This window comes from Atractosteus spatula, chromosome 5 (assembly GCF_055471065.1).
Source record: "Atractosteus spatula isolate fAtrSpa1 chromosome 5, fAtrSpa1.hap1, whole genome shotgun sequence".
Lineage (NCBI taxonomy): Eukaryota > Metazoa > Chordata > Actinopteri > Semionotiformes > Lepisosteidae > Atractosteus > Atractosteus spatula.
In genome coordinates, this window is record NC_142710.1 from 9889005 (window position 1) to 9913370 (window position 24366).

General features: G+C 45.9%; 1 protein-coding gene across 2 annotated transcripts; it reads right to left on the reverse strand.

Moving 5' to 3' along the window:
• Positions 1–4996: 4996 nt before the first annotated feature.
• On the reverse strand, positions 4997–21486 carry LOC148834035 (E3 ubiquitin-protein ligase TRIM39-like). 2 transcript variants are annotated; one of them, XM_088916225.1, is made up of 8 exons: positions 20825–21486; positions 17401–17496; positions 17022–17255; positions 16738–16897; positions 16357–16416; positions 10726–10758; positions 9838–9864; positions 4997–5767 (listed from the first exon to the last, which is right to left on the reverse strand). In XM_088916225.1, the coding sequence occupies exons 1-8, from the start codon at positions 21413–21415 to the stop codon at positions 5223–5225; spliced, it is 1746 nt and encodes a 581-aa protein (XP_088772351.1). In that variant the 5' UTR covers positions 21416–21486; the 3' UTR covers positions 4997–5222. The 2 variants fall into 2 exon arrangements, with proteins under 2 accessions (XP_088772351.1, XP_088772352.1); XM_088916226.1 differs by lacking the exon at positions 4997–5767 and adding an exon at positions 7348–8898.
• Between the last annotated feature and the right edge of the window lie 2880 nt (positions 21487–24366).

Genomic DNA, 24366 nt, shown 5'->3' on the forward strand with positions numbered 1-24366 from the left:
AGCACTGGAGTACTGCTTTACACAAACAGTGGTGGGAGTGTGAAACAGGTTCCACAACCCCTTAGAGTAACATGAGATGAGATGGTCAGACTAATGAGTTTCTAGTAATTATCAGACACGCGGGGTGTTGTCAGTCCCTGTGGACGGAAGGAGAGCTGCTGCACACAGAGATCAGGGGCTGGCTGTTGCGCTGGGTGGATGGAGATCACAATCACACCCACATGACACTGCCCTGTCCATCTGCTCCTCTAGCATCTCTCGGGGGAGAGATGGGCTCGTGACTCTCTGCAGCGCTCCGCAGGTCTGTGCGGCTCACAGGGGGGTCACTGCACAGGTGAAGCACGAAGCCCTGGACGTACCCTGCTGGCCCACACGCTGCAGGGCAGAGCCAGACAGCAGGCTGGGCTCACTGGCCTGGAGAGAGAGACACAGCAGGCTGGACTGCTCGCAGTAAGAGCTCACACCCGGGCAGTGAAATCCTCTGCACCATGTGGAGCTGTGACACCCCTCTGTCAAAACACAGCTGGAGGAGATCCTGGAGCCAAATAACTCCCAACGATTAAACAGCTGGATGGGCCAGCTGGCCTCCTCTTGTCTGTCACCATCATGCTCTGATCTTCTCATGCTGTGTGAGTGAGTTAGTATTTTATTGTCAGGCTGAGTCCAAAATGACACAGAAAGTCTCATCTCTTACAACCCCACACCTTCCCCAAACAGCAACCACCAAAGCCGTTTCATAACTGCAGCTCTAAACCACTCCCCCTGACAACCCTAATCACACCCCTAACAACCACACCCCCTAATAATCACACCCCTGCAGCTCTGTGCAGATCCAGGAAGTGAAACTCAGAGATCAGTTTCGTTTCACTAGAAACAGCCTCACTGCAGCTCCGTCTCTACTGCTCCTCTCTGTGCAGTTTCTACTTGTCAGAAAAATGGCAGAAGGCAGTATTTCAGTTTCTCAGGACCAGTTCAGCTGCTCGGTGTATGCGCAAATATGTATTTGCATATTCGGCAAGTATGGGCAAATACTTCTCTTTCTGCCAACCAAGAGAAATAATTTTACCTATACTCTGCCACTTTTTCTTGCCATAGTCATGTCGGAGAAATGGTATCTTGAAAGTGCTGCCTGTTGTACATTGTTCATAGAATTCATGCCAGAATTCAGAGAGGCTATCTCTGAGAACGCCTCCCTCATCATATCCATTCTCATACTGCCCATTTGGTAGTAGAAGCTTTACTTGAATTTCTGATTGAGTATATGAAAGGCGTTCATCAGGGAAATGTTCAATAAGCTCAGATAGTATCTGGCTGCGATGGACAACAAGGATTTTTTTGTCTGGTTCCCTGAGTTCTTGTGCCAGAGGCAAAGTGTCTTCTAGACTTTGTTCTCCCATCTCAGAGAGGTCTCCATTGAAAATTGTAATGATATTGCTATCCTCCACATTTTCCCCAGTAAACATGGTAGAACTTTGCTGAGCTAAACTGGAATCGTCTGTGACATCTGCAGGATGAAATTGTGCCACGTCATCACTGCCTAAGTTCAAATCATTTCCAGTATTTCCAACATAGATGACATCTAATGTTTCTAATTCCAATGGTGGATCAATCAGTGAGTCTGTAGAGGTAAACTCCTGTGTGTTTTCCTGTGAGGGAAATGCAGTGTTTGATTCTTGCTGTGTCTCCACACCACCACTGTCATGTTTCTTTTTGGTTGACTGATAGAACCTCATGACAGTTAACTTTGAGGCTTCATATAGAGCTCCCACTGTACTGTCCTCATCTAATGAAACGTCTTGATAATTTGTCAGATCCACCTCAAACTCAGAAATATTTCCATGTGCATTCTTTCCATCTGGGAAAAACAAACGTATTGCCTCCGCTATGAGGTCTTTTTTTTCCAGTGCTTTGAAACACTTAAGTTTCGTGTTCCACCACCCTTTTTGGTTCTCACCTGGATAAAGCCTCCTTCTCCTTCCTCATACACCACCCAGCCCAACTCCACTTTCCTTACTTTCCTCTCTGTGGTCACCTCTTGATGAGGAGTGATATTTTCTGGATGCTTACACTTTTTTCTTTTATTCAGTTTTGACTTCAGTCCATCAAAAAGCTTTGATTTCCTACTGTTGGGCTCTTTTTCGTGTCTCCTACAATATCCCATCACTGCCAATCTGTCTCCATAAGACGGCAAATAATCCCTCATCTGTTCATCTGTCATTAACATCAGGACACTGGCATCAATCTAAAAATGAAGAGTGTATTATCAATTTTCAGTTTCAAAATACCATACTTAAAGCATCATTTTATGTGGATCAATATGCTGATACTGGTTTAAGGAAAAAAGTTCATTCGGGATTGTGGAGCTACTGTATGAAGTGAAAAAATCTACAATACGTGAAAATATCAATATACTGTACAGTACTGTGCAGAAGTCAGAGACCAAATTATTTAGTTTTTGGTGTCAGAAAATAATGCAAGAAACATATATTTGACAGAAGAGTACACTAAATATAATATCAAATCTATCAGTATTTAATTTGCCCACTCTTTACTTTTGTGCACCCTCTGGCACTTTAAGTCTTCCATCCGTCCAATCAAACAAGTTACAGCTGTGTCCTCCCAACACAAGTTGATCCCAAAACTGTCACTGACATTATATTAAAACACTTTCCATTAAAAGTGACACTGACATTCAAACAACTACCCAAACACACCATAGCTGCCTTGCACATGTCTTTGTCATGTGCATCTGAAATGGCAAGAGGCGATATTTCTGATGAGAATGGCTATAAAGACAGTTCACTTGCATTAGGAAAATATAGGCCAAAGGAAAATAAGTGAAAAACAAGTTTCCAAAACTGGAGATAAAAATTACTACAATATATAGAGAAAATGGGACTCCTAACAATCGTGCAAGGCCTGGTAGACCACTGAGAACATCACCATCACATAGACAGAAGTGAACGTATTGATCACTCTTGCATCAGATCTGAAAAAAATCCACAAGTGTTTCTGTCAATACTTCCATTGTAAGAAGACAACACAATGCTATGGGTGTGTATCTGTCAAAAAGTCACTATTTGAAAAGGAAATAGACAAAAGAGAAGAAAATTTGCCCTAGAACACCAAAACTGGACACTTGAGATAAGTGAGGTTTTATGGACGATGAGTTACAGAGTGGATTTGGATTTGAACCAGCAGAAGCAGAAAATACAACCAACTTCTAAGACTGAACTTTGGAGGTGTTTACAGGAAGCATGAAAAAATATCCCAGTGGATTTATTTGAAAAACTCAAAGAAAGTCTCCTGTAAATAATGGAAGCTGTAATTGTATGAAGGTATCAGTAGAATGTGGCGCTGTACCTGGACTGGATTGTGAACAGTGGATTTCCTATGCCAGATGAGCAACCTACTGTACTTTCATTGCTAGCGCCAGAAGTGACGTCAAAACTGTGAGACTTGAAGTCGCAATTCTGAGATGCTAAGTCGTAATTCTGAGTTACCAAGTCGCAATTCTGAGTTGCTAAATCGGAATTCTGAGATACCATAGCGCGTTTTTTTTTTACTCCCTGGCGGAAACGGGCTTCCATAGGTATGCAGAGCCAGGGAGACAGCATCATCCACTGATCTGTTGTTCTGGTAGGCGAACTGCAAGGGGTCCAGGGACTCTGCGATGGAGGAGTTGATGTGTGACAACACCAGCTTCTCCAGGCATTTCATCACCACAGATGTTAATGGTGGTGATGAAACACCACCAACATTGTTTTTACCACATTGTAGTCATAGAGACATTTTAGTCAAGCAGTTTAATTTATGTGCATAATAAGATGTATTTCTAAGAGAATAACTGAACAGCTCGAAGCTCGATACTCATTTTGTCAACAGTGTTTTCCCGCGGTACAGCGCTGCGTCACGAAGAACAAAGTGAAATATTTCAGATGCGGTCGGAGAGGGCGGTACTGAGAGTCCTGAACTGGACGTTTCTCAGCTTGTTCTGAGAGTCTGGACACGGCTGGGATTAAAACAAAAGTTGAACAAGTAACGCATTGTAGCGCGTTTTGTTCCAATACAGAGGAACTAAAATAAGCGAAATGAAATATATTTATATACTGTACATGCCAAAGTTTCACAAAGAATCCCTCAGATAATGATGTTGAATACACAAACTGCCGAAGCGGTGCAGTAATCTCCCGGTGCAGTCTCTCGTGTTTCAGGTTAGTTTGTAGATATTAAACACAGCTGAACACAACACCAGGAATGAGTTTAACTTCACTTTTCACTAGAACAGCAGGTCTGTCGCCATCTTCTAACCGGCTTGCTCTAGGGAGCGTCTCACAATTACCACACTAACCAGCGCACAAGGGAGTGTGTTAAAACTACCTCTCAGGACACAGTCCCTCTGGGGACAGAGAATCGTCCACATGAAATGTCCAAACGGCAGGACAGAACACAAGACTGACACGGAGCCCAAGTTTCTGTCCGTGAAGAAAAAAACTCGCCGGTACCAACAAACTTTTGGGCTTCATATGAAGGAAAGCAGAGCTTTCACTGGCCCATTACCAAACTTTATTGGGAAATAAAATAAAGAAAAGACTAGAAAGAAGCATCCACTTTTCCCCGGATCACGATCAGAGATCAAATAAAACGCCTCTCACAAACCACCACAGTAAAAATAAACCCCAAACGAACATACAATACTGAATATAGTCATGTTTCCCTGTATTAAAGGGAGCCGGGTATTAGACTGGCTGGACTTGCTCACAGACACAGCGCCGGTGATAAACTACAACTCCCATAACCACCCTGAGCCACTTCCTGTCTGCGTCACAGTCCCTGTTCCTCCTGGCTGTGGTGACGTCAGCGGGCCCCTCCCCGTTCTGGCAGCTTCACGGTCACCGGCGCGCGCAGGAGAGACTCACACGGGATTTCATTTTTAAAAGTTTATTTTCTTAAAAATTAGAAAAAAAAACACAGCAGGGTTTCCAGAGATATTTACAAGTCAGGAGTACAGCAGGCTGGTAGCGAGGTGTATCTCCCTCTGTCATACATGTTATTTTCCCCCGTTTAATTTTGAAAAAATTAATATAACGCATTTAAACACAACACAACATCATCGTTTCTATAATTACTTCTATATTTCTGACCTCATCTCACTGCCTGTCAGTAAACCCGTCTCCCAGTGTGAGCAGTGGACAGAGAGCTGGGAGAGAGTCAGCCTGTGTTCATGAGTCAGTGATGGGTTTAATCTCCACACTGACAGCAGGCAGCAGCTCAAGGTCTTTATCTGAATCCCGGGTCCAGAAGACAGGATAGATCTTCTCCCCCTGAGGGAAGACCATGTCAGTGAAAGTGTAGACATGAGCTCTGGACTCCACTGTGTAAAAGCAGACCTTCCTCTCCTCAATATCCACACACACCTCCAGCTTCCTGGGCCGCAGACTGAGGGGGAGAGGGGTCACAGGGGCAGTGAGAGCAGAGAAACCAGGGTAAGTGCCCAGACACCAGAAACCCTGCTGGGGAGAGAAGCTGAAATATCCTTTCCTCTCTGCAGACTCTCTGGTCACTCCTATTCTCCAGTATCGATTCACCTCCACCTCCCAGTAGTGTCTCCCTGAGGTGAAGGCATCCCTGCTCACGACACAGGGCCAATAATCAAATCTGTGAGGATTGTCAGAGAGACTCTTCCTTTGTCCCAGTCTCACTCTCTTCCCATCCTCAGACAGGCTGAGCTCACAGTGAGCTGTATCAGGGTCCAGAGTCACAGCAGCTGGGGAATAAAACACAAACATCACAACAGGCTCCTGCCGATCACAGTCCAACTCAACTCCATCAGACTGTGAAATGTCTTTGACCCCAAACACACTGAGAGAGAAACACCAGTCAATTACTAATGACTGCTCTTCCCTTCCAGAGAAACGACATCTTCTTCACTGTTTCACTAGTGTTACACATGGGAGTGATCCCCAATATCCTCTAAATACAAACATTAAACACTTGTTTTCACAGCGATGAAACTTTATTTTTTTAAACAACATTATTAATAAACACAGGACCGACCGGACTGCAGGAGAAACTACAGCCCGACCACTCGCTTTCAAACACTTCACAACCCACCACAGCGACCTGTATACTGTAAGAAACTGGACAGCCTGTCTGTTAAACCGGTTTATTTCAAATCCCAGTTCAGCAGCTCGTTCATCTTCTCTGAGACCATTTTCCTGACGACGCAGAATAAAAAAGTGCTGAATTCAAAGACTGTGTAATGCAAGTTTTTACAGAAAAAAAAATATAATGGAAAAAGCAAAACCTTGCTGAACTATAAGAAAGCCTTCCCACTTCCTTTGAAAATGCAAATAAATATCCAAAGTGTTCAGTTTAAAGCAGAAATAACACATCCAGAAACCCGGAGAGAAAGACGAGAGAAACAGAGGCGTTCATACTGACTTCAGACTGCTCGCGCTCACTGTCCGCCTCTCTGATAGGAGACACCAGCTGTCAATCAGTGAGCTCTGACCTCTGACAGACGCGGGGCGGGACTTATACATGCCCAGAGCAAATGGGGGTTTTAATCGATTCAAGAAGCTTAATTCGCATGACTAATGAACACAGACTTAATACTCTCCTCATACTTAATACTTCAGTGTAAACTATTAATACTTAATACTGAGTAAATACTCCCCTTTGCCTGTCTGCCTGTCAATCTAGTGAAGATCAAAGATATTCTTATCAGCTCTTATTTTTGGACTCCTGGAGCCTAGAAAGCCTGACAAAGTCACCTACATGAATTTATAAAAACACCAGCAGCCATATCACTCTGCAACTCACAACTGGCAGCCCACTGCAGCTCAGCAGGTGTGAGCCTGATCAGTACCTGGATGGGAGACCTCCTGGAAAAAACTAAGGCTGCTGCTGGAAGAGGTGTGAGTGGGGCCAACTACTCACCCTGCAGTCTATGTGGGTCCTAATTCCCCAGTATAGTGATGGGGACATGATACTGTAAACAGGTGCTGTCCTGTGGATGAGACTTAAAACCAAGGTCCTGTGTGGTCATTAAAAATCCCAGGGTGTTTCTTGAAAAGAGTAGGGGTTTAACCCTGGTGTCCTGGCCAAATTTCCCCCTGGCTTTTACCCATCATGGCCTCCTAATAACCCCCCTCTTTGAACTGGCTTCATCACTCTGTTCTCCTCCCCACTGAGAGCTGATGTGTGGGGAGTGTTCTGGCACACTATGGCTGCAGTCGCATCATCCAGGTGGGGCTACACACTGGTGGTGGTGGTGGTGGAGGGGAGTCCCCATTACCTGTAAAGCGCTATATAAGTCTAAGCAATTATTATTAATACCTGAATTCATTTCTGGGCTCAGAGCGCCTTTATTTCAGTGATGAGAGAGGTCGCCCTCTTCTGGACACTGCAACTCTGAAGCCATCATGACAACATCTTCCACTGATATTTCACACTTATTCTGTGTAGAACAGGACACAGTGTCAAACACTGACTTACTCCACAGGAGAGTCTATCAGTCTGGAAACACAGACACCCTCTAGATCACTCCTGTTTGAAACAAGGTCCCCAATATCGCAGGCAAACACACCAATACACACTCACTCTGGTGGGACTAGTGAAACAATATTGACACTCCAGTGTCATTCTTAGTGAAACACACCACTGGGTCTCTTAATGACCAGGACCATGTGAGAACACCAGCTGGGCTGAAGAGAAAGACCCCAAAGTTATTACCCCTGGCCAGTAAGAGGAGCCCTACAGCCCCAGTAAATACCCCTCTTAAACTAACCATGAGCACCTGACTCTGACATGTCTGAGCTGCTCTGAGGAAAACAGGCCACAGAGACACTGACTGACTTCATGTCATTGAAACACTGTCAGTAAAGAGAGATCAGAATTAATTACCCTCTGTCCTGAGAGGAGGGCAATTCTCAGCTCAATACTCTACTGCCCCTTCCTTTCACAGTGCTGGCATGAGTAAGTGAACTTCTTATCTTGGCAGGAAATACATTATTTATTGTATTACTCTTGGCCTAGGAATAGTTCCTCAATTCAAATTACATATCCCCAACTGTTATAGTAGTTTTTTTCACACATAAATTCTTAGACACACAGTCACTGTGTCACACTAAGGAGATAAAGACCTGTCTGATATGGAAACACAGAAGCTAAATTTAGTCCCCCTGCCCTGTGAAGACAAACCCAAATCTGAGGTAAAAACCCCAATCTCTACTGACAGTAGTGATTAATGAGCTGATGTTGAAATGACTGATCTATTCTGAGACAAACACCCCACTGAGTCTCTTACTGAACCCCCATCACTGCAGCCTGTCTCAGTAGAGCTCACAGCTCTCAGGTTTATTCCCAGATCAATCACAGCCTCAGGGAGCGCAGTGGGAAGGGTCTGATTTCCTAGCGCAGCACAGTGGGAAAAAGACAAAGTGTAGCTGCAGTTTCCCTGGAAAAGCAATGCAAAAGAGGGAAGAAACACCAAACAAGATGAATAAGGCCACAAACTGTACAAAAAGAAAAACAATCTTTACCATGGAGAAAAACACAAAAATAATCCTTATATTGCAAAAAAAAACCTCACCCTACTTCCAAGGATTTAGCACCAACTTTAAAGCCCTTTAAGAGAGACAGTGCTTCTCTTGTGCCTTCAGACAAGCCTGACCAGACCTGCCTTCACTCCCCTTTTATACACTGCAGGGCAGTATAGACTGAAACACACACTGAGACTGGGGAGCATATGGGGAAAAACATTCATGCCCAGATGAAAATAAACTTTTCTTACTTGATACATCCTCCTGTAAATCAGGATATATAAAAACAGAGAAAAATGGGGTTTGTTGTGTGTTCTGTGTTTTGGCCCAGTCTTACAAGACGTACGGTAATCTGAAAAAGGGCACTGCTGTTAGGAGACATACGGTAGTTAAACAGGTACAGGCAGCAAAAATTCCCCCCAGGTACAAGGATGTGTTTACAGGGATTCAAATCTAGTTTATGTCATTTTCAGATAGGAAACTGGTATTTAAACATGGAATGGGAAGATATTGTTTTAAAACCCAGAGTAAGAGAGAGAGAGACAGAGGACAACAAGCTGCAGGAGAGCCCAGAGTAAGAGAGAGAGAGACAGAGGACAACAAGCTGCAGGAGAGCCCAGAGTAAGGGAGAGAGACAGAGGACAACAAGCTGTAGGAGAGCCCAGAGTAAGAGAGAGAGAGAGAGAGAGAGACAGAGGACAACAAGCTGCAGGAGAGCCCAGAGTAAGAGAGAGACAGAGGACAATGACCGACACTAACAGAAAGATTACAGCAGCTGAGAAATGAGCAGAGACTGTATTTTTTATATTATCTGTACTACAAAAGGTGAAGATGTTTCTGTCATTATTTTCATGCATAATGCTCATGTACCCTTGGATTTGGACAGCTGATTGTTAATGGCTCTGCTTCTGATTCCTCCTGATATTTCACATTTATTCTCAAAATCCAGGGTCACAGGCTCTGCAAAATTCAGCCTGAAGACCCTCACGAAGGAGTGACACTGACAAAGGAGTGAGCAGAACTCACAGGACATGGCCTTTGGGTAGAACGAGTTTTGGAACACCTTCAGCCCCTCTGGAAGAACTTTCTGCTGGCCACAAGGTGAACATCTCTTAAGGATCCCAATAGGATTTCATGTACTACGTTACAGACATGATACTGAAATACATCTTCTATTTACCTAACAGGAACAACCAATTAACACTAAAGAGATCGTCTGAGACTGTATTCAATAACCTCTGACACGAGGGCTTAAAACAGCCCCTGTGTCATCAAGAGGAGACAGTCCTACCTGCAGCACTGCAGATCCACTGCCATTCTGAAACACAGAGATACAGACACTGTTAATCACAGCCACACACTGGAACACAGAGATACAGACACTGTTAATCACAGACACACACTGGAACACAGAGATACAGACAGTGTTAATCACAGTCTCACACTGGAACACAGAGATACAGACACTGTTAATCACAGTGACACACTGGAACATAGAGATACAGACACTGTTAATCACAGACACACACTGGAACACAGAGATACAGACAGTGTTAATCACAGTCTCACACTGGAACACAGAGATACAGACACTGTTAATCACAGTGACACACTGGAACATAGAGATACAGACACTGTGAATCACAGACACACACTGGAACACAGAGAAAAGACACTATTAATCACAGACACACACTGGAACACAGAGATACAGACACTGTTAATCACAGTGACACACTGGAACACAGAGATACAGACACTGTGAATCACGGACACACACTGGAACACAGAGACACAGACACTGTTAATCACAGTCACACACTGGAACACAGAGATACTGACACTGTGAATCACAGTCACACACTGGAACACAGAGATACAGACACTGTTAATCACAGTGACACACTGGAACACAGAGATCCAGACACTGTTAATCACAGACACACACTGGAACACAGAGATACAGACACTGTTAATCACAGACACACACTGGAACACAGAGATACAGACACTGTTAATCACAGTCACACACTGGAACACAGAGATACAGACACTGTTAATCACAGTCACACACTGTAACACAGAGATACAAACACTGTTAATCACAGTCACACTCTGGTAATAAGATGTCAGTACAGTCAGTGCTGTCAGTCAGCAGAGTTTCACACAGTGTACATACGTGATTTAGGGATAGGAGCTCGCTTCACAGCATCTACAGAGAGAGAGAGAGAGAGAGAGAGTAGATATTTATTGTATTAAAGACCTTTCTTGCTTCATACCTGTTATTATACCAGAGTTTATCCTACAGTCTGCAGTCAGTCCATTTCAGGATCCCCAGTCTCCACTGCAGTGTGATCAGAGTGTCAGTGAGTGTGAGCAGCAGTGGCTGTAAGACTGGAGTCTCACTCAATAAGACTGAGCAGCACAAGGCAATAAGACACACAGACACATCACAGGACACCCTGGAGTCTGGTGCTTGAGCCACTGAGAGATGAGAAATTAACAGTCTGCTGTTAACAACAGTGAGGAATATTTCACATTTAAAGACCAATCATTGATACTGAAAACTGTTCCTTGTTCAGTCAGATGAGTGAAAGTGTTGGCAATTCTCACACAGCCTGAGTGACCCGTCCCCACAGTGACCAGTATCACTGACTGAGATACAGTGATGTCCTGCTCACTGGTCACACTGCCTGATCTCTGGACATCAGCTGGACAGTGAGAGATGACCAGTCACGCACCATGGTGAGCACATGTCCACACCAGGCCTGATCCAGGAAGACTGACACACAGACAGTGCGCTCCTGTGTTTTTGTGTATGGCTCATGCATTCATCAAGACATCTCAGACAACCTCATCCATCGTACACATGTGTAGAATATAAATAAATGATATATAGTATCTTACAAAAAATGGTAATTGTACCTAATTTGTATACATTAAAATATCTGCTATCCCAAACACAGAATATTTCAGAAAAACCTGAATGTAAAACAAGATGCAAGCTATTATTTATGATGAGAAAAATCTCCTCGGGTTATATTTCTAGTTCACAATGGTCTAAATCATAGAGTTTACGGAAAGTGAATAGGTTTATGGTGTGGGAAATATGTCAAATATTTCAAACATAATCTTCTACTTATGTGTGTAGAGTGGGAGAGCTGTATAAGCTGTTGCAGGTTGCAAAAGAAAAAGAAGAAGCTAATTCTATGCTGCAAAGTAATGTAAGACAGAAAAATATGCAACATTTCTCCTTTGAAGTCTTCATGCAGTAGAATTAAACCTCATTTGTTACTTCCAGTATTCCGTTTCCTTGTTTGTTTTTTAATAGAATCTCTTCCATTATGTTTTTAAACAGGTTTTTGCTCCCCTTTCTTTTTAAACCTCTCTCACACTCACTCTGGTGGGACTAGTGAAATAATATTGACACTCCAGTGTCATTCTTAGTGAAACACACCACTGGCTCTCTTAATGACCAGGACCATGTGAGAACACCAGCTGGGCAGAAGAGAAAGACCCCAAAGTTATTACCCCTGGCCAGTAAGAGGAGCCCTACAGCCCCAGTAAATACCCCTCTTAAACTAACCATGAGCACCTGACTCTGACATGTCTGAGCTGCTCTGAGGAAAACAGGCTGTACTGTGACCCCAAGCTTCTCTCTGTCTGTGTGTCTGTGTCTCATGGAGAGCAAGCTGGGGTCCTGTATGTGAAAAGATGAATTCCTAATGCAAGAGATTGTATATGGCAAATAAAGAGATCTTGATCTTAAACGTGTGACATTTTTACCATTTCTGTGACAAGTAGAATTGACACAGCTTTCCAAACATCTGTTCTTCTTGATGTGAAACTGCAGAAACATGTCCTGTACAGAGTGTTTGCTCACTCTTTCAACACTGAACAGAATACATTTACGATGACTTATACCTGCTGTTGGCTTCCTGTTACTGTTGGTCCCAGTAAACAGCAAGCCAGCAATGAACAAACTGTGTAACGGGTTGTGTGTCGTCCTAAATTCTTTTTCTTTTTGTCTGTCATTCCCCTATCTCTTCACATTAATCTGCGCAAAATACACAGAAATACTGTTTCTTCCCCCTTCAACTTATACCTCTCCTGCATTTTACTGGGTAATTCCCAATTCAAGTCTATTTGATGTCTGCAGACTGTAGTCTAAAAGCGTTTGAATGTTTTGTACTTAAAGATTTAGTGACTGACCAACAATAACCTAAGACATTCTGATTTTGGCAGGATATCAAGAACAAATGATGTTGGGTTTTCCTATCGCTCTGTTTGTTCAGACAGATCAAGTTCTGGCTGTTTCTTCCTGCTGACCCATCAGCCTGGTTGACGTGTGAAGAGAAGCAGCCATTTCTCAGACAAGAGAGAGGCCTACAGGCCCCAGAGGAGCCCCTGTACCAGAGTCCCACTGCTGCCTCTCACAAGAGGCTGTGTGTCTGTGAAGCTGCAGGGGAAGAGCACTGTCATCATACCATCATTATTGTGAGACTGGCTCTGCTCCTGAATATTCCAGTTATTCACAAATCCAGGGTCTCAGACTCGGACACATTCTGACAGATGGAGAATGGAAAAGGGCTGTGGCAAGACGGACTTCCCAAGGAATTCCACACCTGCTTCTGGGACACCCCAGTGGCAGACCTGGTGGAGGTGGAACAAGAGCTCTTCCATCAGCAAAAAGCTTGGACACAGGATGAGGGAAGGTGTCATCTCTCAGCACTTCAGGAGGGGTTCAAAAGATGCTCTGCATGGACATCAAGATCGTGTCCAAGCTACTGGCCATTAGACTGAGGACCGCCCTGCCCCACTTCATCAACAGTGACCAGACATGTGGGGTGGGAGGGTGATAAGTCAGCTGGAACCTCCAGCTCACCAGAGATGCCATCACCTGGGCCGAGGACCAGAACGTGCCCATGATGGTGGTGAGCTTGGACTAGGAGAAAGCCTTCGACACAGTAAACCACAGCTATCTGTTCAGAGGGCTGGAGCACTTTAGATTCTGAGAAAGTTTCAGCTGCTGGACAGAGATACTGTACTCTGAAGTGGGCAGTAGGGTCAACATGATCAGACATCTTTGGGATTTCATCCCCCAGGAATCTGGAGTAGGACAAGGGTGTCCTCATTCACCTCTTCTCTATGTTCTCATTACAGAGCTGTAGGCAGAGGCACAGGGGAAGTCCTCAAGATCTCCCAGTACACATGACGCTGTTCCTGATTTCAGACAGGGGGTTGCAGAGTGGGCTGCAGGTCAGGGAGCAGTACTGCAGAGCCTCAGACTTGAGGCTAATAAACAGAAAGAGCAAGGGCAAGCTCTTTGGACCCTGGAGGGACAGGAACATGCCGCCAGAAGGTCTCAAGCTTTGCATGGAGCCCCTAATGATACTGGTGGTTTCATTCCAGAGCCGGGACAACAAGAACATAAACTGGACAGAGAGGACCGTCAAGGTCAACGTGTAACTGGGCCTGTGGAAGACTCGCACGCTGACTCTCATGGGGAAAGTGAGGGTGCTGAAGGCAGACACCCTGCTGGCTTTAGCTGACCTGGTCGTGGTGTACCCTCTGTCAGCCAGACTCAGACAAGCTCTGCAAGGGATGGTGGAACAGGTACGAGTACATCACAAGGAGCCAGATGTGCCAGACTGAGGAAGGGGGAGAGATGTGCCGAATTTCCCCCTGAAACTCCACTGCATCTTCTTCTGCAACCTCTGTCACTAGGGGCTGGACCCCATCAGTCACAATTCTCAGTACTTTGTCAGGCTGTGGTTCTCCCTCCCAGTGAAGCATCTGATCCGGTGTCAAACACTAGTCCTAAAGCAGAAAACTGACCGGAGACCTACTAGGAGGTATGAGGCCATGAGACAGCCAGAGCTCTGCACCAACAAAAGGCACTATACAAGGAAGAGAAAGGAGGAACTAGTCACCAGGGAGAGACAGATATTCCTACAGGTCACCGGGAAGGGGCTGACGATCCCATGGGAGACCTGGGTAAAGACTCAACCCAGAGGACTAGACAACAAGCTGAAGGCCCTCAGCTGGATGACTGTGCACCAGAGCTGGTGACCAGAGAGGTGTCATGCCCTCCGCAGCCAAAGGGCGCTCCTACTCTGTCCTGTCCCCAGTTCCTTGTGCTTTTCTGTCCTTCCGGTGTCTCTGTCTCTGGGGATATATATGTCCAGGTCTCTCATTCCCCTTCGCTCATCATTGACGTTCGGATGTCCTGAGACCCGCCCAGCACCAGGTCACCCCACGTCCGCTGCCTGAGAGCATTGGTTTCTATACGACTCCTGAACAGCTGAGCCTGGGCTAACCTCCGCCTCGTCGCTACGCATAGGGTCTTTTTCACTCTCCTGCCTCTCCACGATTTGTCCCTTCCGACATCCGTGACAGAACGCTGAGCCTCCTACTGACCCTGCGAGCGGCGCTTTTTTGTTTTTCCGCAGTTTTTTTTCCTCTGGGCTTTTTTTTTCTCTCAGCTCTCCTATTCTAATCGCAAGGTTCTTTTTCCGACTCCTGTGCCTGTGAGCGGGCTTTGTGCCTGGCTTTCCTCAGGCTGTCCACTCCGATATCAGTGATAGAATGTTGAAGGTGCCTATTGCCCAGTCTGCGGTATTTTTCCCGGGTTTTTGTCCTTTTGTTTGTTTCTGCCTGGTGTTTTGCTTTTTTCACTTCCTGGTTTCCCCTTTTCTCTGGTCCCCCTGTCCCCTGTGTTGTAGAACTCTTGGTTCCTATCTGTTTATTGTGGTTTGTTACCCTGGTCTCTCAGGTTTATTTCTGTTGTTGTTTGTGCTTGTTTACTTCTCTTTTTTTGTTTTATGTCTCCGGAGCACTACCCCAGCCCCCCCTTCCTCTACCCAATAAAGGTTTCTACCCTGGAGGAGGGGGTAGCTCTCAGCCGTGGACTCCCGGAGGTTTCCTTTCAGTTAAATGAGGTTTTTCCTCCCCCCAGTGCTGTGCAGCTCACTTATTTGTATGGGCGTCAGGAGCCGCCCATGAAGGGGAGGGGGTACTGTCATGCCCTCTGCAGCCAGAGGGAGCTCCTACTCTGTCCTGTCCCTAGTTTCCTGTGCTTTGCTGCTTTCCGGTGTCTCTCTCTCTCTGGGGATATATATTTCCGGGTCTCTCATTCCCCTTGGCTCGGCATTGACGTTCGGATGTCCTGAGACCCGCCTAGCACCAGGTCGTCCCACATCCGCTGCCTGAGAGCATTGGTTTCTATATGACTACTGAACTGCTGAACTGTTTCATCAGAGCAAAAGAGCACTGGACAGTATTGAGGGCTGAAGAAAACCCAGAAAAACTGTTCCTTAGTGCTCCTGTTGAGAAATGGACAATCGCAGTTTCAGAGCCAGGACTGCAGCCAGTGGTAACACCCAGGAGGCTTGGAGGGGCTCTTATTGTGTGAACCAGCCACACTGACCACTTGCAAAATAGAATGATTGATCATGGACAATCACTCTTTTTGAGACTATTTAAATTCTGTAGAAGAGTTGTTGTCAGAATTGTATTCTCTGTAAGCACTGTGCACTGCACATTGTTGTAATAAAGTGCATTTTCTTAAATAAACTACACCCACTGGAACTTCTGTGTCTATCTGTGTGTTTGACACAGTGTGTCTCTGATCCACACAGAGTGACTGTCTGCAAGCTTGACTTTCTGAATTCAGACGTGTATCAGCATGTATCAGAGTGTAAATCAGTGTGTGTGTCAGAGTGTGTATCAGTTTCTGTATCACTGTTCCTGCTGTGTGTTTGAGCTCCAGGTGTATTTCAGAGGGGGACTGTTGTGAAAACAGACTCACAGTGTAAAAGCTCTGCTCTGGACCCGGGTTCTGGAGTCAGCAGACTGTAGACTTCAGTCACTGGGGAGACACACAGAGAAATGTCTCATCAGGGCTGCAGTAACAGAGTAACAGGAATAACATGTTCTACTGGACTGGTACTGTAGCCCCTATTAAAACGTTCCTGTTAAACTATATACAGCACAATATAACAACACACTTACTGTCATAAAGATTTGTGGGACTGGAGATTTTAAGATATTTCACCTAGAATTTGAATCATTGACTGATAAGCTGCTCTGATAAATACAGTCACTGCACAGAAAATCCATTGACAATATAAGAGAGAAACAGGAAATATATAAGCTGTCCAGAAAGACATCAGTGTGTTTCTATATTAACCTGTTGTGGAAATCTTTATTGATTCCTTCTTGCAGAGATCCTCCAGTCGCTCTTTCAGTCCAGAGACAGCTCTCCTCACTACCTCAGGAGAGAATTGTGGACGGACAGGGGTGCTGGGTGAGTCTCCAGCTCCAAGGGGGACACATACAGACTGGAAATTCTGCAGCAGGGAAGAAAGAGGAGTTTCCAGTCAAACAGAGCACACATTCCTGGGGAGAAGCCAGGAGCAGCTCTGTGTGAGAGACACCCTTCTGTACTGCAGAGTCACAGAGCAGAGATGTTACCTGGAGGAAATGGATGTGATCCTCTGTGTGTGAGAGCTGGTTCAGCTCAGAGTCTCTCCTCTTCAGCTCAGTGATCTCCTTCTCCAGTCGCTCTAGAAGTCCTTCAGCCTGACTCACTGCAGCCCTCTCCTGAGCTCTGATCAGCTGTGTGACCTCAGAGCGTGTTCTCTCAATGGAGCGGATCAGCTCAGTAAAGATCCTGTCAGTGTCCTGTACTGCTGTGCGTGCAGAGCTCTGAGGGAGGAGACGCACACTGGATTATTACACAGGAAAAAAATCAAACTACATTATGCTGTATGCTCTGTTTCCAAAGGGTACTGTCCAGTGTCCAGCTGTGGAAATGTGTGTCTGTGTGTCCACTCCTCTGGTAAATACCCACTCTGAGTGACTCCACAGCCTGTCTCAGCTCCTGCAGCTTCTTCTCTCTCTCCTGGAGTCTCTGCTGGGTTTGTGTCTGTGTCTCCCCCAGCTGCTTCTGTGGAGAAACAGAGACACTCAGGACATTTCTGCTGTAAGAGAATCACATCACAGAGACACCCCTTAGAGTCACCCTGGGAAATCCACACTCTGTATCCCTGATGTCTTATCCACACGAGATGTGTTTCCTGGTCCTGTCTGACATGCTCCTGTTTCATGTCTAATCTACACCGGCAGCGTGTGCAGCGCAGCAGACACCTGACACCTGGGTCTGCACATCTGTATGTGAGGTGAAATGTAAAAACAAGATAATTGTGTTTCAAATGATATATAAAACATCATCTAGAGATAGTTCAGGTGGGGAGCTGCGTCAGCATGCGTAGGCTGCAAAGGAACAAGCAACAGGTTTATTCCATACTGAAAAAAAGAAGAAAGAAAACACAACGTTTCAGCCGTGGAGCCTTCTCACACCTGAAGAAGAATAAACCTATTACTTGTTCCTTCATAATCTAGAGATTTCAGATTTCATTCATCTCAATATACACCAGTGTCCTGACTGCTCTCGGCATCTCAAAACAGAGGACTACAGCAGTGCTGATGAGCCTTGCTGCCACTAGTTTCTCTGAGTGGTCAGAGGAGACCCTGTGGCTGACGTGCTTGACCGCTGGATGAGGTTCTGGACCAGGCAGACCCTGTGTCCGACCACATCTCACATCCTGTCTGCTTCTGGGAAAATTCAGATCATTTCAGAGGACAAAAGGAAACATGTTCTGTGTCAGATTGACTCCAGCAGAGCCCAGCGTGAGTCTTGTATTTAATAAAGCAGGTGAAGGTATTATACCACAGTTCACTGGTTTATGTGTCTGAGGTCCACCACCTGCCTATTAGATCCCCTTCCCAGCACTTTATTTCAATCCTGTTTCTCTGCTTTCTGCCCCATAGTCCTCAGTATAAGAAATGAATCCTTAAGCACTGATGTGGTACCAGTGGCTTCACAACTGCTGCTGTTACCCCTGTGTGAGAAAGAGAATCATGGCTCTGGACAGCCTGAACAACTTTCACCCTCTCTCCAACTTTCATACCCTTTCATTACCTTTTCATGCAGAAAGTTTACAGTGTGCTGTTAGATTTCAGTTAAATAATCCTCTTTGAACTCCAATATGGTTTCAGACAACCTCACAGCACAGAAACTGCCCTGGTCAAAGTCACTAACGATCTTCTAACGCCTTCTGATTCTTGTTCTCTTTCTGTCCTCATTCTTACTGAACTCAGTGCTGCTTTCGACACTGTCAGCCATGACCTCTCACTTTCTTGTCTTGAGACGGTGTTTGGAGTTTCTGACACTGCTCTTCAATGGTTCCAGTCTTACCTCACTGATCACTTTCACTCTGTCTCTCTCGGCGATTGTAGCTCTGAAATTGGACTCATTAAGTCTGGTCTTCCTCAGGGGTTGACACTGGGCCCCTACCCTTCAGCATGTATGAATTCTGATGATACTCAAATCTACAGTACAGTACATCCATACTAAACTGACACTGACATGTCTCTGCTCTAATTGCTTCTCTGACATAAACTCATGGACGACTCACAATTTCCTTCATTTAAACTGCTACAAGACAGAAGTCATGCTTCTTGGCACACCAATGCAGTATCCTTATCTGTGGATGACACTGTACTGGAGTCACAGTCAAAATTGAATAACTTGAGGGTGGTATCTGATCCAGGATGACATATTCAACAAATATGTCATCCTGGATCACCTGAAGAAGATCACCTATGACACCTGAAGAAGGCTCCACGGCCGAAACGTTGTGTTCTCTTTCTTCTTTTTTTCAGTATGGAATAAACCTATTACTTGTTCCTTTGCAGCCTACGCATGCTGACGCAGCTACCCACCTGAACTATATTCAACAAATGATCAAAACATCATTCTTCCACCTCAGAAATACTGCCAGGCTGCGTCCTATGTTATATCTAATTGTTGCTGAAAAGCTGGTCAACTCTTTCATCTTTACTCATATTGACTACAGTAACGCTCCACTCGCTGGAGTATCTAAACCCACAGTGAACAAACTTCAGTATGTCCAGAATATGACAGCCAGAATTCTGAAAAGGTCTAGTGCAAGTGATCACATTACTCCTGTCCTGAAGTCCCTGCACTGGCTTCCTATCGGGTTTCATGTTGACTTCAAAGTCCTCATGATCCCCTAAAAGTCTCTGCATGGCTTGACACCTCAGTACCTGTCAGAGTTACTATCATCCTACTCCCCACCTCACAACCTTCACTCTTCTAATTCTGCTCTCCTGTCTGTCCCCCAAGCCAGCACTCTGGGTGACAGGGCTTCTCCTGCTGCAGCCCAGAGCTCTGGAATTCTATCCCTGTGGATATCATAGAGTCACCTTCCCTGAGCTTTTTCAAATCCAGACTCACAATCTTCTGTTTCAGAAGGGTTTTAATTTAACTGGGTCTGTTTCTGCTTCTTTGCTTTTATACTGTTTTCCAAAACCCCCTTCTACCTTCTACCTTTTGTGTTCTGTAAAGTGCTTTGAGAAACCATTTTAAATCTATCATATAAAAATAGAGTTTATTATTATAAATAATAATACTATTGTGCTGAAATTAAAGCAGGACTTCATTAATGAGGGTGTAGTCTGTTCTAGAGGTGTTGAGAATGCTGTGCATTAATGAGGGTGAAGTCTGTTCTAGAGGTGTTGAGAATGCTGTGCATTAATGAGGGTGAAGTCTGTTCTAGAGGTGTTGAGTGTGTTGTGCATTAATGAGGGTGCAGTCTGTTCTAGAGGTGTTGAGTGTGTTGTGCATTAATGAGGGTGAAGTATGCTGTGCATTAATGAGGGTGAAGTCTGTTCTAGAGGTGTTGAGTGTGTTGTGCATTAATGAGGGTGAAGTATGCTGTGCATTAATGAGGGTGCAGTCTGTTCTAGAGGTGTTGAGTGTGTTGTGCATTAATGAGGGTGCAGTCTGTTCTAGAGGTGTTGAGTGTGTTGTGCATTAATGAGGGTGCAGTCTGTTCTAGAGGTGTTGAGTGTGCTGTGCATTAATGAGGGTGCAGTCTGTTCTAGAGGTGTTGAGTATGCTGTGAAGTTGTACGGTGCGACATGAGGACATGCTTCATGAGGACAGTAAAGAGGGAAACAGTGAAGGTGAGGAGGAGGAGATAATGAACAACAGACAGAAGAACAGGAGACACTTCAGAGACACAACCACAGTGGATCACAGCTGAGTACATGAGCAGGACTCAGCAGTGGAGATCCAGCATTACAGATACAGTAAATACAGTCTGGAGATCACTTAAAACACCAAATATCCTAAATATCCTTTTTACATCTTGTACTAGACACTTTATGAACAGACACAAAGTCCTCACCTGTTTCTCTGTCCTTCCTGCTGCAGCTGAGACAGTATCATGGCCTCTGTGTTCATCCAGTAGACAGAGATAACAAACACACTTCTCATCAGTACGGCAATAGACCTCCAGCAGTTTGTCATGAGTGGAGCAGATCTTCTCCTGCAGTTGTCCTGTGGCATCAACCAGCTTGTGTCTCTTGAAAGCAGGAGATTCATAGTGAGGCTGGAGGTGAGTCTGACAGTAAGAGGCCAGACACACCAGACAGGATTTCACAGCTCCCCTCTGTCTCCCAGTGCAGACATCACACAGCACATCTCCAGGGCCAGCAGGACTGTGAGCAGGAGGAGGGCCACTGAGCCCTGTCTCCTTCAGTTTCTCCACCACTTCAGCCAGGATGGTGTTTCTGTGAAGATCAGGTCTTGGGGTGAAGATCTGTCTGCAATGGGGGCAGCTGTAGATCCCAGTCTGATCTTCCTGATCCCAGCAGTTCTTAATACAGCCCTTACAGTAACTGTGTCCACAGAGCAGAGTCACTGGATCCTTCAGCAAATCCAGACACACTGAGCAGCAGAACTGGTCCTGAGAAAATGGAAAAGTGCCTTCTGCCATTTTTCTGACAAGTAGAAACTGCACAGAGAGGAGCAGTAGAGATGGAGCTGCAGTGAGGCTGTTTCTAGTAAAACGAAACTGATCTCTGAGTTTCACTTCCTGGATCTGCACAGAGCTGCAGGGGTGTGATTATTAGGGGGTGTGGTTGTTAGGGGTGTGATTAGGGTTGTCAGGGGGAGTGGTTTAGAGCTGCAGTTATGAAACGGCTTTGGTGGTTGTTGTTTGGGGAAGGTGTGGTGTTGTAAGAGATGTGACTTACTGTGTCATTTTGGACTGACAGAAAGAAGTTTTTTTAATAAACGTCGATGTCAGTAGCTGCTCAGGTGAAGTCAATCCAGTTGTTTGTGTTCCCAATAATCAAAACAATAAAATACTAACTCGCTCACACAGCATGAGAAGATCAGAGCATGATGGTGACAGACAAGAGGAGGCCAGCTGGCCCATCCAGCTGTTTAATCGTTGGGAGTTATTTGGCTCCAGGATCTCCTCCAGCTGTGTTGTGACAGAGGGGTGTCACAGCTCCACATGGTGCAGAGGATTTCACTATCCAGGTGTGAGCTCTTACTGCGAGCAGTCCAGCCTGCTGTGTCTCTCTCTCCAGGCCAGTGAGCCCAGCCTGCTGTCTGGCTCTGCCCTGCAGCGTGTGGGCCAGCAGGGTACGTCCAGGGCTTCGTGCTTCACCTGCTCAGTGACCCCCCTGTGAGCCGCACAGACCTGCGGAGCGCTGCAGAGAGTCACGAGCCCATCTCTCCCCCGAGAGACGCTGGAGGAGCTGGTGGACAGGGCAGTGTCATGTGGGTGTGATTGTGATCTCCATCCACCCAGCTCAACAGCGAGCCCCTGATCTCTGTGTGCAGCAGCTCTGCTTCCCTCCACAGGGACTGACAACACCCCGCGTGTCTGATAATTACTAGAAACTCATTAGTCCGACCATCTCATCTCATGTTACTCTAAGGGGTTGTGGAACCTGTTTCACACTCCCACCACTGTTTGTGTAAAGCAGTACTCCTGTGCTGTGATGGAAACCCACTTTCTTGTCAACACCTTTGAGAAGTTAATCAGTCTGGATACAGTCAGTCCCTCCTGTATCTCCTGCAGCTGAGATTCACTGGTGTTCAGTGTGACGTTTTCAGAGGTCGTCTGGTCACAAGCAATTGGAATCTCAGGGCTGTACTCCTGAGAAAAGCCAGGATTTTGTCCTCAAGTCTTTTACAACAAAGGCATCCTAAAAAACAAGCAAGTTCCCTCTTTTAGGAAGAGAACCACAAGCAAATGGAATCCTTAATACAAACACCTGTCACGCTCGTAAGCCCCTCCTCTTAAGGAGGCTCCAGCCCTTCCTAGTTTAGTGTTGATCTCCTGCACCTGCCTCTGGTTCCTGCCCCCCGTGCTGTACAAGCCAGGCGTTCCTGCCAGTCTTGGCTCAGCTGTGGAAGATGGACACCCGGAAGTCCAGGAGCGACTCAGCGGCACAGGCTTCATCATGTCCTGATCTTCTGGGTCCGGGATGAGGGAGCGTCTGGCCCCGTGACCCCCTTTTATTCCCCCGACCCTCCGCCAGATCCCGCTCCGGCTTGTAACTCTGTTCGTCTGTCAGGATGGATCACCCGGTCTTGGACTATTGCTACACCAATGGATTCACCTCGGACTCCCTTGGACAGTTTGCCTCGGACACACCTCCCCCGAACACCAGCGCACCGTGGACACACCCCTGTTTCCCTCCAGCCCCCTGCCTGCCTCTTTCCCCCTGTTTTCCTCACTCCTCCCCGGATTGTGCCGTCTGCCCAGGGTCCGGAAAGAGACGCGCTCGGCCGGCCGGTTTCCCTGCTGTAGCTCTTCTGCGTCAAAGGGGCCCTGCGTGTCGTCAGCGGCGTGGCCCTGCAGTTTGTAAGAGGGTCTCGGAGCTGGGGGACACACCTCCCCCGAACACCCCTGTTTCCCTCCAGCCCCGGCTGTGGAGCATCTTCAGGTGTGAGAGAGACAGGGCGGTCAGCAAAGGTAATGGTCTTTTTATCTGTGCTGCCTGCAGTTTGTCTTTGAGGACAACATGAAGGAAGTTAAGGAATTTCTACAGGTAACAGCTCCTCTTCCTTTCATCAGCTGTGAACTTCACACCTGAAGGAGGCGCAGGGCATGAGCCGCAGAGCCATATAATGATGTAGCATTTTCGGGGTTCAGGGGGGTCTGCGCCCTCGCCACCACCACCACTAACGGTCTTTTTCTTAACTTTCTGCATAAACGATAACAAAAGAAATACAATCCAAACCATAGAACATCTAACATTTCAAGATAGAAAGAACGGGGACACATGACGAAATCAATTCAGAATGATTCAAACGAGTTTAAATGAAATTAAATAGAGATGACGTCCGCACCGCTTCATCGTGTGACGCTCAGGGCTGCTGCAGTAGAGCCTGAGAGCGATAACTTTGAGAGAATCAGGTTGGCGGTGGCGGCGGCGGCGATGCAACCGTATAATCTATCATTTTAGAGCAGCACAGCGCTAGGCACAAGTACTCGTGTTGTTCATCTTGACAGAATATTCCATTCATTTCAAGGTGTTTTTATATAGTGCCTTTCACAGCGAGGTTGTCCCCAGGTGCTTAACATAGCAAGTGACCCTACATGTTGTGAACACAGAACAGAAAAGACCAGGAGACAACGGAGGAGAGGAACGACAAACCCCTCAGTAAGGAGAGAAAAAATCCTCTGGGGGTCCAAGGTCAGCTGGCTGCCAAACCCCTTTGGGCATGCTAACATTATAGAATTAAAAAAGGAATAAATGAATGAGGCTATTAATCCATCCATCATGTCTTCTGTGTGTCAGTACTCCATGCAGATCTCTGTGGACCAGTAAATCCTCCTAAACGACAGCTATATCCACGATGTCCCTCTTGGATCCATGGCAGTGATGCAGCATCCAGCTCAGATGGTGCCCAGCCTGGGTGCCA